This window comes from Pseudophryne corroboree, chromosome 6 (assembly GCF_028390025.1).
Source record: "Pseudophryne corroboree isolate aPseCor3 chromosome 6, aPseCor3.hap2, whole genome shotgun sequence".
Taxonomy (NCBI): domain Eukaryota; kingdom Metazoa; phylum Chordata; class Amphibia; order Anura; family Myobatrachidae; genus Pseudophryne; species Pseudophryne corroboree.
In genome coordinates, this window is record NC_086449.1 from 466379224 (window position 1) to 466393600 (window position 14377).

A 14377-nucleotide genomic window follows, 5' to 3' on the forward strand; every position below is an offset into this window, starting at 1 on the left:
CAGTAGTTTTTTGAAATTTTCGTCAAAAAGGCGTGATAAGTCTTTATGGAGTGTGATCCCCAAGTATTTGAAGCTAGAGGGATGCCAGTGGAAGGGGAAGGATTGTTTAAGATTATCAAGAGCTTGGGAGGCCAGTGACACATTCACTGCCACTGACTTGGAGAGATTAATCTTGAAGTTTGACATAGAACCGTACCTATCTAGCTCGGTCATCAGGTTGGGGACGGACACCACCGGGTTTGACAGGATAGCTAACAGGTCGTCTGCGAACAGTGCGAGTTTGAATTCTCTACCCCCAGCCGTGAGTCCCGAGATGTTTGGATTTAATCTAATGGCTCCCGCCAAGGCCTCCATACAGAGGACAAAAATTAGTGGCGAGAGGGGGCATCCTTGTCTAGTGCCATTCCTTATCGGAACCGGGCGGGACAAGTCTCCATTAATTTTAATCCTTGCAGAGGGAGAGTTATAAAGTGCTAAAATGCGCCCTAAACTGATCGGTCCCAACCCCAGGTGACGCAGGACCCCCTCCATGAACGTCCAATCTACCCTGTCAAAAGCCTTCTCGGCATCGGTAGAAAGCACCACCACCGGTTCACTTTTGCTCGAGGCCAAGTGTATCAAATCAATGATCTTGGTGGTGTTATCGCGGGCCTCTCTTCCTGGTATGAAACCCACCTGATCCGAATGCACAATATTGGGGAGTAGCAGCTTCAATCTGTTTGCTATAAGTTTAGCAAACAGCTTGACGTCTGTGTTGAGGAGGGATATGGGTCGGTAACTAGCACATTGTGCCAGGTCTTTCCCTTCCTTTGGTATAACTGTAATGAATGCCTCTAATGATTGAGGGGAGAAACCTCGGTCGTCAGATATCTCATTGAATGCCAGTAGCATTTTGGGCAGGAGAGCGCTCTTAAAGAGTTTGTAATAAGAAACTGTATAGCCATCTGGGCCTGGGCTCTTTCCGGAAGGAGCTTCCTTAAGGGCTTGTTCCAATTCCGGGAGGGTAAAGGGGGAGTCTAGCCAGGCACTCTCATCCGCTGATATTTTAGGGAGTCCTGCGTCACCAAGGTAACCCTCCACCAGGTCTCGAGTTGTCGACAGGGATGTCGGGGTTCCTAGCGTCCGAAGATTATATAATTTGGAGTAGTAAGCGTGGAAGGTTTCGGCGATGTCCTTTGTAAGGGTGCGGCGAGTCCCCGCCGCATCCTGTACCAATTGTATAAATAGCGTGGCCCTCTGCGCGCGGAGCGCCCTAGCCAGTAGCTTCCCCGGTCTGTTGCCCCATTGATAGAAGCGGTTTCTACAGAGCCTGTAGTCCCTCTTAATGTCCGCGAACAACAGTTTGTTGAGAGCAGATCTTGTCTCAGTCAGGATGGTCAGTACCGATGGGGAGGGGTTCGTTTTGTGTGATGTCTCTAAGTCCTTAAGTCGCTGGAGTAAGGTAGTCTTTTCCCCGAGTCTCTCTTTTTTCAGCATGGAGCCTAGCTGTATGAGCTTTCCTCGTAGAACACACTTGTGGGCTTCCCACACCGTGACCCGGGAGACATCTGGCGTCTCATTATCTAGGAAATAGTTCTCCAAAGTCTCAAGCAGCTGGGGTTGGAACCTCGTATCCATCAGAAGTTGTTCATTCAACCGCCAGGTACATTGCTTGGAGTGTGGATGGGATGTCTCCAGGGTCAGGTAGACAGGAGCGTGGTCCGACCAAGTGATTAGTCCAATAGCTGTTTCCCTAACTAAATGTAGGAATCTGTGAGGTAGGAGGAAATAGTCTAGTCTGGAGTAAATGTCGTGGGGTCTGGAGTAGAACGTATAGTCCCTGTCCCCGGGGTGTTGGAGCCGCCAGGTGTCGATCAGCTGGTGGTCGTGGAGAGACCGCCGCACCCCACGGTGCGATGCTAGGGAGGGCCTCGCCGGCGCCCCAGAGATGTCCACCTCTGGTTGGAGGGTCCAATTAAGATCGCCTCCAATAACTGGAATACCCGCTATTAAGGGGGCTACACGATTCAGAGCCTTCGCCAAGAATCTAGGTTGTGATTGGTTGGGAGCGTATAGGTTGATGAATGTATATGGCTGATCGAACAGTGTACATTTCACTAGGAGTATCCTGCCCTCCCCCAAGGATTCGGACGTTATATCTTGAAAAGGCAAACGTTTAGATAGCAAAATAGCTACTCCTAGAGATTTGCTCTTGCTGTTGTTGTTGTAGAAAGAATGTGGGTAGTTACGGTCTTTGAGACCCGGGGCCACTCCCACTTTGAAGTGGGTTTCTTGTAAAAACGCCACATCAGCTCTGAATGCAAATAGGTCCCTAAGCAGCCTCGAGCGTTTCTCCGGGACATTGAGGCCCTTCACGTTAAGAGAAACCAATTTTATATGTGTCAGTTTAGGATCTACCGCCATCGTCTGGGAACATATATGGAATGCTTAGTCCGACCCAGAAGACACGACTTCTCGCACAGTGGAGAGATACATAGTAGGGGGAGGAAGGGAGGAAAGGTAGAAAAAGAAACAGAAACAAAGAGAACATAGAGAAGGTAGGTCGACAGACCTAACATATGCAGATATCAGCTGAAAAAATAAACTGATTATATGGCAACTCTACCGCCTCCTGGGAGCTCGGACGCGCTATTCGCGTCGGAGACCAAGAATACTCGGGCGGTGTAGGGGCGAACTGGGGGGGTCAGTGCCAGCCCCAGCCCCAACAGGGAATATAACATCACAATCAATAATACATCTGAACAGTTTGATCACACAACTAGGAAGAAACAACTACTGAAAATAAATGGATTTTAACCAGGAACAGGTGACTCCGACCCGTGCAGGTCTGGTGGACATTCGTTAAGTCGAGTACGTTCTCGGTACCCCGACCACCTTCCAACTGGGAGAGTGTGCCGCACGGCATGGAGATCCCCCGAGTCAGCGATAATTCCTTTAAGCTAAGGAAGGATCACCCGAAATTGCTCCAGTGAAAGTCCCGAACCAGGCTGCGATTTTCACCTCTTTGCCGATTGCGTGGAGGAACGCAGCTCCCTGGGGGGTCTCGGGTTACGGTGGACCAGGTGCCAGTCGTTGTCAGGGTGGGTGAGTTCAGGTGGGGCGCCGTCGGTCAGAGGCTCCGGCCATTCTGGAAGAGAGACCTGTGGTATTCCCAGCGCTTGGCAGAAAAGGGGCAAATCGGAGGGGTCCTTAAAGGTATATAGAGTCCCATTGTGTGAGGTCTGTAGGCCAAAAGGGAAGCTCCATCGATATTTGATGCCCAGCTTCCGAAGTTCTGCAGTGAGCGGGTGTAAGGCTCTGCGCTTCTGAAGGGTCGTCCACGATAGGTCCTGGAAGATCTGGAGTTTATGAGAGGCAATCTCTATCACGTCCATGCGGCGGGTTTTGCGAAGGATCTCTTCTTTTTCCGTGTAGTAATGAAGACGACAGATAATGTCGCGAGGACGATCAGACGGTGCGCCCCTGGGTCTCAAAGCACGGTGGGCCCTGTCGAATTCGATTATGGAAGCGGGATCACGGCCCAAAATTTCATTGAAAACCGTCGTGAGGAAGTCAGTGAGGCAGGCAGGGGCAATATCCTCCGAAACTCCCCTGACCCTCAGGTTATTTCTCCTTCCGCGGTTATCCTAATCTTCTACACGGTCTTGGAGCTGTTGAAGGCAGGACGCCTGTTTGATAACGGTGGCCCTGAGGGCGTTATGTGCAGCTGCTGTGTCTGAGGAGAAGCCTTCCAGCATAGACAGGCGGGAGCCGATGTGTGTTATTTCTACCTGAACCGCAGCGATTTCTGAGCGTACCGTTTCCCGGACTCTTCCTTCCAAGTGCTCAAAGTCCTGTTTAGTTGGTAGGGCCTGCAGCAGGGTCAGAATCTGGGCGAGACTTCCCGGATCCGTCGTGGCGTGTGGGGCTGCCGTCTGTGATCCCACCTGGGAAGCCGAGTCCGAGTCAGGCGAGAAACGTGGGGTCGAGGGTAGGGAGGCAGCCGCCGTAGGGGCGGAGCCCTGGGGGAGAAAAAATTGCCGCATATCTACCGAGGTCGGGGTATCCATTGCACGCGTCGGGGTGAGTGTATGTGCCCTCTTTCCTCTCCCTTGCGATCCTTTCTTTCCTCTCACCATGTGGCACTTTGGGTACGTCAGTAGAACATCAGAAGTGACGTTGTGTGATTAGAGCATCCTCCCGTCGGGGTCAGCACCGGCACGCCACCCCAGAGTCTAGGTGGCTAGCCGGCCATCAGTATAGGAGTAAACTTGCAAAAAAGAAACAGACCGGCCGCAGGGCCATGGGTCGAGAGATAGTCCGGGTCCTTTACGGCAAAGCGGTAGCAGCTGAGTGACACAGGGGGGGCCGGGTGCAGGAATGGTACGGATGACTGCCAGTATGCCCTCCACGTTTCAGGTGTCACATCACAGGGGCCCGAGGGGGCAGGGAGCATGCGTGTGGAGTGGGAGCAGTGAGCTGGCTAGAATAGGGGTGACAGGAGCCTGTGAGGCACTATATAATGTCACTGCTTATGAGTTGCAGTGGTGCTGCCAGTCCCAAGATGGCCGCCGGCTGGTCCCCAAGGCTGCAGCAGCCCACTGTCTCTCCCTCTGTCTCCCAAATGCAAGGGCCAGGTCAGTGGGGGTATTGGGGGTTGGAGCCTGGGTTATTGGCCCCACAGCAGGTCCCCTGCAGCAGCCGCTACGGCCGAGTGGTCAGCGGCGCCAACCACAAGATGGCCACCGCCAGCCGCGGCCCTTACCTCGGGCGTCCCCGGCAGTCCGTGGTCTCCAGCTGGGGCCTCCGTACTTCCTGCAGAGCGTCCAGCAGTGGGGCGTGCTCCCAGAGTGGGGGATCAAATCCGCCGAGCGGGCTGAGCGTTCCGGATCCAGCAAGGTGTTCCCTCCGGCGGCTCGCACTCCAAATCGAGGTCCCGGCCTCAGCACTGGAGGTAGGCCGCAATCCGCAGGGGGCAACACAGGGCCCCCCCGACTCCGCAGCTCTCACCTCCCAGCACCAGGTCGATTGGCAGGCTCAGGTAGGCCCAGTGCAGTCGGTTGGCACTAAATATCGTGGGCCCAGGCACTTTAATAGGGATGGCCAAGCTGGAGCTCCACGTACTCCCAGCTTTCCCTGATGCCGGCCAAGCCACGCCCCCTCAAATTTTTTTTCGATTCAATCACTATTACCTTTCCTCTCCAGTGGGGTTCTGGTAACTGTATGGGGCCATAGCCATATAGAGATGAGCCTGCGGTGCTGACAGCACTTTCATGAAGAAAGGGCAGCCGTAGTGAGTGTGACTAGAGAGATGCCATAGATAATCAGCTCCTCCGGCTCCCATCTACACTGCAGCCTCTCTCCTGACTGTGCGGTGTGGAGGTGGTACCGTGGGGCTGCTGGAGTCGGAGAGCTGAATGAGTAAACCGCGCGGTCAGGAGAGAGGCTGCTGTGTAGATGAGAGCCAGAGGAGAGGTGCAGATGAGACCGGCTCAGGGAGAATCGCGGGCGGCACAGCATCGCGGCCGGCTTCCATCAGGCAGCATTGCGGGCGGCACAGGCAGCATCGCGGCCGGCTTCCGCCAGGCAGCATCACGGCCGGCTTCCGTCAGGCAGCATCGCGGGCGGCACAGGGCCATGCACCTCCGCTGGCGGGGACAGGCACCGCCGCTGCTTAGGGAAGATAACATTGTGGGGACTCGGATGCGGCAGCGACGGGGGATGGCGGCGCCTACAGGGTAAATACTAGTACCCTGCTTGCCCGCTTTCTGTGTGTGCTAGCGGATGCGCCCCCAGTGCACATGCGCTGTGTGCAATGCACCGCTAGCACACACCTAGTTACGGCACTGAGCTAAATAATGTAATAAGTAATGATTTAAAACAGAATTGCAGTTGGCTGAGCCTGGTATTGTGAGATTGAATTATATGAATGTATTTTAGAATTTACATATTACAAGACTGAGGGGTTTTGTTTTCATTGAAGTTGTTGTAAATTCCTATCTTCTCTACAATTTTTCAAAGCAGTGTTGTCACTGTTGCCGTTAGTCAGTTGATTGCACCTTATTGTACATGGCAACATTGGCACTTACAGACTATAAACACTTGCTGTTCAGCATTTCGAGGATGTGGGGTAATTCAGCAGTACATGATTACAACTATACAGTTCTTTACAGTTCATTAATTACTATATTTACTTGACCTATGTTTTTGATTGCATTATGAAAAGCTGTTTATAAAAATAATGTTTGACACATTTTAGCCTAAGTATTAGGCTGAAAAATAAAAAATGTGAGTGTATATTATGTATACATTGTTCAGATTGCATATTGTGTTTTAGCATGGCACATACCTTGTTAAGAAATTGTTCATTACCAATTTTATTTATAAAGTTGGCCATGAGAAAGTCTGATTGAAGTTGAAGAGCATTCCAGAAAGACAAGGCAAGAATGCGGTAGGCCAGAGATGAGTAGGTTATAGTAGTCCAGATGGGAGATAACAAGGGCATTCAGGAGATCTTTAGTAGCATTTCATTTTTAATCATGTTAACTAATTCATCTTGCTTTATTTACAAACTGCAAATGGAGAAAGTGCTACTTCAATATTTGTTGATGGCAACATTTTCCAAATAAATTTAATGAGCAGCAATGATTATCTGATGCCATAAATGTTAAAACAGGAAATAGATTTTGTATGCAAAAATCCTCCACCCTTGAAGTACAGGAAATTTCTGGTAAAATCAGACTATTTCTTTGTTAACTGTCACCTAATTCTGTTGTACGAATATACACCCTTATTTTACATCATGAAATAAAAAATGTTGTGCCTTCCAGAAACCCGGACTGGACCTGGCAGATACCTACATTACATTTGTCCGACAAAATCAGGATGTTTTACGAGACAAAGTGAATGAGGAAATGTACATAGAAAAGTTGTTCGATGTAAGTAAATGTTGTCATTAAGATGTATTCAGTTTACTTTATATATTTTCAAACTTCCTTGTGACCAGGCTGTTCACATATGCAAATGCATCTTGTAAATGATAGCAGTTCTATATGTAAAAGTTCTCAAGGTGGAAATTTTATTTTTTTCCTATTTTCTAGCAAAGTTTGCAAATAGGAATACACGCAATTTGCAGAAGTTGTAAATTTTTTGTAAGCATTTTATTGGTATCACTTTCATGCACCTTATTGTTGTCGGTCTTTTAGAGGCAACATACAGTACAAGCATATAATCTAGCATTTCTGAAATGTTGCTTCCAGCTCAAAAACTAAAATGAACCACAAAGTTTCTGGGAACAAGTAACTGTGGTCATTAGGATGACAGTGACATTGTCCACAATGTTACTGTCGGCAGCTGTATGCAACTTAAAGCATGTAAAGGCTGCTACCAGTATAACGTAAGACATGCTGCTTTAATGCCACGTTTCATGTTATACTCCCAGCACCGTTAAAATGCTGTAAGTTACACTTTAACCTTGTCGACATGCTGCTGCCGACAGGTACATTGTTGACAATGTTGTTTGTATTGTATGTATTCCCAGGATACCTGAGCTGTAACTTAAGTTTTCCCTCAACTATGTCACATGCGGGTACTGCGAGCAATGCAGCCATGATGACACCATCAGGTATGGGAGCATTGTCCACTAGGAAACGTGATGATTATAAAAGTTCCATCCTTACAGAGAGATGTGCTATTCAGTGCATTATTACATGGTGTTACACTGAAGCTTAATATGTATCGTTGTTGGCTGTGCTCCTACCCAGTGAGTTATCATTTGGTGCTTGTTTGTACTGAGAGAATAAAATCTATAGATGTATATAATGTGCTTTATATAATTATGCTAGGCATTGCAAGGTTTATTATGCTGTTAACTTATGGATATAGTGAGTTACAGTCTAAAGCGATAATGTGCTGGGTATAGTGGGCTGCCATCACAAGTTGTGGGGCCCGGGACTGACAGAATAGGCAGCCCCCCTCCCTGGTATGAGGAGAAGTTGAATGCATGTCACATTGCTTATGCCCTATCTGTAGCCAACCTGCAGGGTATTTTGGCACTTTAACAATAAATAATCAGGATAACATGAAAAAATATCAATAAGAGATCTTGTTCGAGTGCCAGCATAAGGATGTCTCTGTCCGGGGTATAAGCATTAAGATGTAAAGGGCCTAGGAGATTAGCATGGGTGATGGGTTGTCAGCCTGCTGTGACACTCTCAGGGACCATCTCCAGGGTGCTCATACATAATGCATCTAAATAACAAGGCTGCTTACCTGTGTCCTCCCAGACAGATGGCAAGCTGTAGCAGGAGGTGCAGAGGGCCCAGTGTGCGCTCAACTTCAAGGTAGAAGAATGCGGACCATCTCCCCATACCTATCTATTAAGGTCGCAGTGCTGGGCTCTGGAGCACAGGGCAAAGCTGGGAGCTCACTGAGCGGCTTGCTTCCTCTTCTTCCTTAGTGGCCGCCGCTGGAGACAAAGCTCTCAATGGGTGCGGGGGGGGGGGAGCCGGGACCCAAGGGGAAGGGAGAGGAGCGGCGCTAAGTCCCGGAGTTGGGGGGAGAGTGTGATGGTGTGCAGGAGAGAGAGAGGCTGTTGCTCACTGAGGGGCAGATGTATTAAGCCTGGAGAAGTGATAAAGCAGTGAAGTACAAGGTGATAATGCACTAGCCAATCAGCTCCTAACTGCCAATTTACATACTGGAGCCGATTGGCTTGTACGTTATCACCTTTCACTTATCACTGCTTTATCACTTCTCCATGCTTAATACTTCCACCCCTAAGCATCTCCCAGACCCTGCACTGCTCCATCTTCCTTCTCCTCCACCACAGGGACAACGACTGGCACCGCACATGTATCGGCTCCTAACTGCCATGTCACAGGCTGTGTTTAAAAATGGCAGTTAGGAGCTGATTGGCTGGTACTTTTTCATTATTTTATCACTTTCCAAGCGAGGAAGCATATGAACAATTTCCCCTCACTGCAGAAATATGTTACTTCTCTGGATTCATCTCTTTTGTATCAAATGTTAAAATATGTATCCTGCAGATTTTTGGTATTCAAATACAGTAGGTGCTAGTTTATTTTTTTTTGTTTTTCATGTGGTACTCAAATACATTTTTTCATAAAATCCATATTAAAGGAAAAATTGCCTGGACTGCTTTGGAACCCTTTGGATCCCTCCTCCCCTAATGAATAATTAAGCAATTGGAAATTTCCAATTAGCTTAATTAGTCCATAATTACTCATCTTCTGCAGCGCTGTCCTCCTCCTCCACTACTCGTCTCTTCCTCTCAGCATCGCAGACACCAGCTTCCAGCAACTGGGTGCAGGTACAGTACTACCCCACCCTGCACACACTACACTGCACTACACTAAATTACCGTTTACCCTGTACTATGCACTACACTACCACCCATCCTGTACCCCTTCCCCACACACACTGCACTACACTACTGCTCGCCCCTGCACTATGCACTACACTATACTATCCCTACCCTGCACTATGCAGTAAACTACCGCTCAGCCTGCAATATGCACTACACTACCTCTAACACTGTACTATGCCTACACTACACTACCACTCAACCTTCACACACTAGCACTACACTAGACTACTCCTAATCGTGCACCCCCTCCCTGTACACCTCATCGTCAGTGTGCCGGCCACAGCATACTTGTTTTTAAAAAAAAAAATAAAAAAAAATAATCCCCTCCTGCAGGATTTCCCCCCAGAAAAAATTAGTTTACAACCACTTCTTTCTTTTTTTATTGAATACTGCAGGTAACAGGTAGCATGTCTAACTGTTACCTCTTTTTCTAAGTGCATTGTAAAGTACTGGGTGGCTAATCATATATTTGCAAATATGTGTCAGTAAAGGTGGGTACACACTAGGCGATGTGCTCCGTGAGCGACATCGCCTAGTGTTTCTCCTCCCGGGCCTGGCCACCCAACCTCAGGCATACACACTGTGCGATATAGCTAACGATATCGCACAGTGACATCATGCCGCGGCCGGCTGGAGCATGCAGCTTTGAGTCCAAATCAGTGCCGGTATGCCACATGCGCGGGATATACGGCCACGTAAAGCACCAGTCTGTAGAGGGTGCTGCTGCAGAGAGTGCGTCACCGTCACTCTCTACAGCGCCACGGCCACCCGGCCTGAACACACCCTATCCCACAGGTTATGTGCCTCTGCATGGCTGCCAGCTCTCCCTGTAAAATGTGTGTGTCCTTGTACAATGTCCCTTGTCACTATCTGTCACCCCTGCCTTAGTCACCCACTATCTTCTTGTCACCCCCAGCTCAGTCACCTACCATCTCCCTATCACCCCTGCCTCAGTCACCCACCATCTCCCTATCACCCCTGCCTCAGTCACCCACTATCTCCCTATCACCCCTGCCTCAGTCACTCACTATTTCCCTATCACCCCTGCCTCAGTCATCCAATGTCTCCCTATCACCCCTGCCTCAGTCATCCACCATCTCCCTATCACCCTGCCTCAGTCACCCACCATCTCCCTATCACCCCTGCCTTAGTCACCCACCATCTCCCTATCACCCCTGCCTCAGTCACCCACTATCTCCTTGTCACCCCTGCCTTAGTCACCCACCATCTCCCTATCACCCCTGCCTCAGTCACCAACTATCTCCTTGTCACCCCCAGCTCAGTCACCCACCATCTCCCTATCACCCTGCCTCAGTCACCCACCATCTCCCTATCACCCCAGCCTCAGTCACCTACCATCTCCCTATCACCCCTGCCTCAGTCACCCACCATCTCCCTATCACCCCTGCCTCAGTCACACACTATCTCCCTATCACCCCTGCCTCAGTCACTCACTATCTCCCTATCACCCCTGCCTCAGTCACCCACTATCTCCCTATCACCCCTGCCTCAGTCACCCACTATCTCCCTATCGCCCCTGCCTCAGTCACCCACCATCTCCCTATCACCCCTGCCTCAGTCACCCACCATCTCCCTATCACCCTTGCCTCAGTCACCCACCATCTCCCTATCACCCCTGCCTCAGTCACCCAACATCTCTTTATCACCCCTGCCTCAGTCACCCACCAAATACTAGTCACTCCTGTGTCCCCAGTTACCTACTATTTCCCTGTCACTCACTATAACCCTGTACACTTGCAGGTACAATTGTGTGGCCACGCCCCTATCTTGTGAGAACCTCTGGCGCACGCTGTCCCTTTTAAACAATTATCCCATCAAGTGGCGCCATAGTTTATTTGTGCTTACCCAAAAAATAAGCCTGGGCCGGCCCTGGTCCAAATTGAGCTGCATACACGGCGAAGACCAAGAGTTGTTAACGAACCACAGAGCTGCACATTGCTCATCGTCAGCTGCATACACACTGGGCGATATAGTAAACTTTATCGCTCAGGAGGGGGAAAATGAGTGATATAGTTTACTATATCGCTAAGTGTGTATGCACCTTAAAACTTCAGCATTTTATTTCTAAATAAAAAACTGAAAATTTTATTTTTTTGTCATTAATTTTCTACCTTTTATCATCTGACAGCAGTACATTGGAGGATATTTGCGTGTGTTTCTATTTTAACTATTCAAATTTGAACAAATATTAGAGTAGATAGTAGAGGCCCAAAAAGCTCATTCTTTCTCATGTTACAGATGTTCAGTGAGACTGAGATTTGTCAAAAGTCAAGGTCATTACATTGCAGTGATTTCACTTTCATGTTCCTGGAATCATTCCAGGAATTCACAAGCCCTTTGGCAGGGAATATTATTGTGCTAAAAAAGATGTTTGCAGATGGGTACACTGTGCATCTAATCAGCAATGATGTTCAAATGTCACATGCTATTTATGTGTTGCTCTAGTGATTAGTCATACCAGTAAACTCACCGGGTGCCAAGAAACACACCATCACTAGCACTGTTATAACCTGGAACAATGTGTCCTCCAACTCTTCATTTTCTTGCCATAACCCTAACGCTGTCCTTTGTGCCATAACCCTATCCTTTGTGCCATAACCCTATCCTTTGTGCCATAACCCTATCCTTTGCCATAACCTTCATGGGTATCAAAAGGCAGGAACCAAGTTTTGTAAAATCAAGCAATGTTTTGTCAATCTCTAATATGCTAGACTTTTGTCAAGTCGCCAAGCTAGCTCAGAAATCTGCATTTCAGGCTCTTGTAATAGTTATATTTCATGTTCTACAGCATGGTACTTAAAGCCTGGTTCAGAGATGGACGCTATTCTCATTGCTGCTCTTGTCTATGAATACAGCGGCGATGAGAAAATATTGTAATGCTGCACACAGTGTCTGAGGAAAAGAGATGCCAGCATCTTCGATCCAAGTGCTGTGGCAGAAGACGCAGTTTCGGATCGCGATGGTCGCAGCCCTCGAGTATCTGAGTAAGCCAGGATGTCTGCATCAGAAGACACAAACCCTGGACTTGACACGCCAACGTTTTGTAGAACGGTCCCTGTCATCGCCCCCCTAAGTGGCTAAGGGGGACTGTAGAGCTCTCACAGAAGGAGAACGTGCATTAGCAATACAGATCCAGCACACAAATAAACACAAAGTCAGCAAAGCTATTGTTAATAACCTTTTTTTTTCTCATTCCAACATTACTGCTAATTTTCTCTAACGTCCTAAGTGGATGCTGGGGACTCCGTCAGGACCATGGGGAATAGCGGCTCCGCAGGAGACAGGGCACAAAAATAAAGCTTTAGGATTAGGTGGTGTGTACTGGCTCCTCCCCCCTATGACCCTCCTCCAAGCCTCAGTTAGGTTTTTGTGCCCGTCCGAGCAGGGTGCAATCTAGGTGGCTCTCCTAAAGAGCTGCTTAGAAAAAGTTTTTAGGTTTTTTATTTTCAGTGAGTCCTGCTGGCAACAGGCTCACTGCATCGAGGGACTTAGGGGAGAGAATTTCAACTCACTTGCATGCAGGATGGATTGGATTCTTAGGCTACTGGACACCATTAGCTCCAGAGGGAGTCGGAACACAGGTCTCACCCTGGGGTTCGTCCCGGAGCCGCGCCGCCGACCCCCCTTACAGATGCTGAAGATTGAAGGTCCGGAAACAGGCGGCAGAAGGCTCTTCAGCCTTCATGAAGGTAGCGCACAGCACTGCAGCTGTGCGCCACTGTTGTCACACACTTCACACCAAGCGGTCACGGAGGGTGCAGGGCGCTGCTGGGGGCGCCCTGGGCAGCAATATTTAATACCTTTATGGCAAAAGAATACTTCACATATAGCCATTGAGGCTATATGTATGTATTTAACCCATGCCAGATATCTAAAACTCCGGGAGAAAAGCCCGCCGAAATAGGGGGCGGGGCTTATTCTCCTCAGCACACAGCGCCATTTTCCTGCTCAGCTCCGCTGTGAGGAAGGCTCCCAGGACTCTCCCCTGCACTGCACTACAGAAACAGGGTAAAACAGAGAGGGGGGGCATTTTTTGGCGATATTTTGATATATTTAAGCTGCTATAAGGAACAACACTTATATAAGGTTGTTCCCATATATATTATAGCGCTTGGGTGTGTGCTGGCAAACTCTCCCTCTGTCTCCCCAAAGGGCTAGTGGGGTCCTGTCTTCGATAAGAGCATTCCCTGTGTGTCTGCTGTGTGTCGGTACGTGTGTGTCGACATGTATGAGGACGATGTTGGTGTGGAGGCAGAGCAATTGCCGATAATGGTGATGTCACCCCCCAGGGAGTCGACACCGGAATGGATGGCTTTGTTTATGGAATTACGTGATAATGTCAGCACATTACAAAAATCAGTTGACGACATGAGACGGCCGGCAAACCAGTTAGTACCTGCCCAGGCGTCTCAGACACCGTCAGGGGCTGTAAAGCGCCCTTTACCTCAGTCGGTCGACACAGACCCAGACACAGACACTGAATCTAGTGTCGACGGTGATGAAACAAACGTATTTTCAAGTAGGGCCACACGTTATATGATCACGGCAATGAAGGAGGCTTTGCATATCTCTGATACTGCAAGTACCACAAAAAGGGGGGTATTATGTGGGGGATGAAAAAACTACCTGTAGTTTTTCCTGAATCAGAGGAATTAAATGATGTATGTGATGAAGCGTGGGTTAACCCAGATAGAAAAGTGCTAATTTCAAAAAAGTTATTAGCATTATACCCTTTCCCGCCAGAGGTTAGGGCGCGCTGGGAAACACCCCCTAGGGTGGATAAGGCGCTCACACGCTTATCAAAACAAGTGGCGTTACCGTCTCCTGATACGGCCGCCCTCAGGGATCCAGCTGATAGGAGACTGGAAACTACCCTAAAAAGTATATACACACATACTGGTGTTATACTGCGACCAGCCATCGCCTCAGCCTGGATGTGCAGTGCTGGGGTCGTCTGGTTGGATTCCCTGACTGAAAATATTGATACCC

The 14377-nt window shown here is 48.9% G+C and overlaps 1 protein-coding gene across 9 annotated transcripts in view; it reads left to right on the forward strand.

Annotated features, from left to right (window-relative positions):
* The window catches only part of CADPS2 (calcium dependent secretion activator 2), a 919737-nt gene that overhangs the window by 819932 nt on the left and 85428 nt on the right, over nucleotides 1–14377 (forward strand). For all 9 annotated transcript variants that reach the window (XM_063927189.1, XM_063927182.1, XM_063927183.1 and 6 more), the window contains one exon: nucleotides 6810–6917. In XM_063927189.1, coding sequence (XP_063783259.1) covers nucleotides 6810–6917 — 108 coding nt within the window. The remainder of the gene's footprint in view (nucleotides 1–6809; nucleotides 6918–14377) is intronic.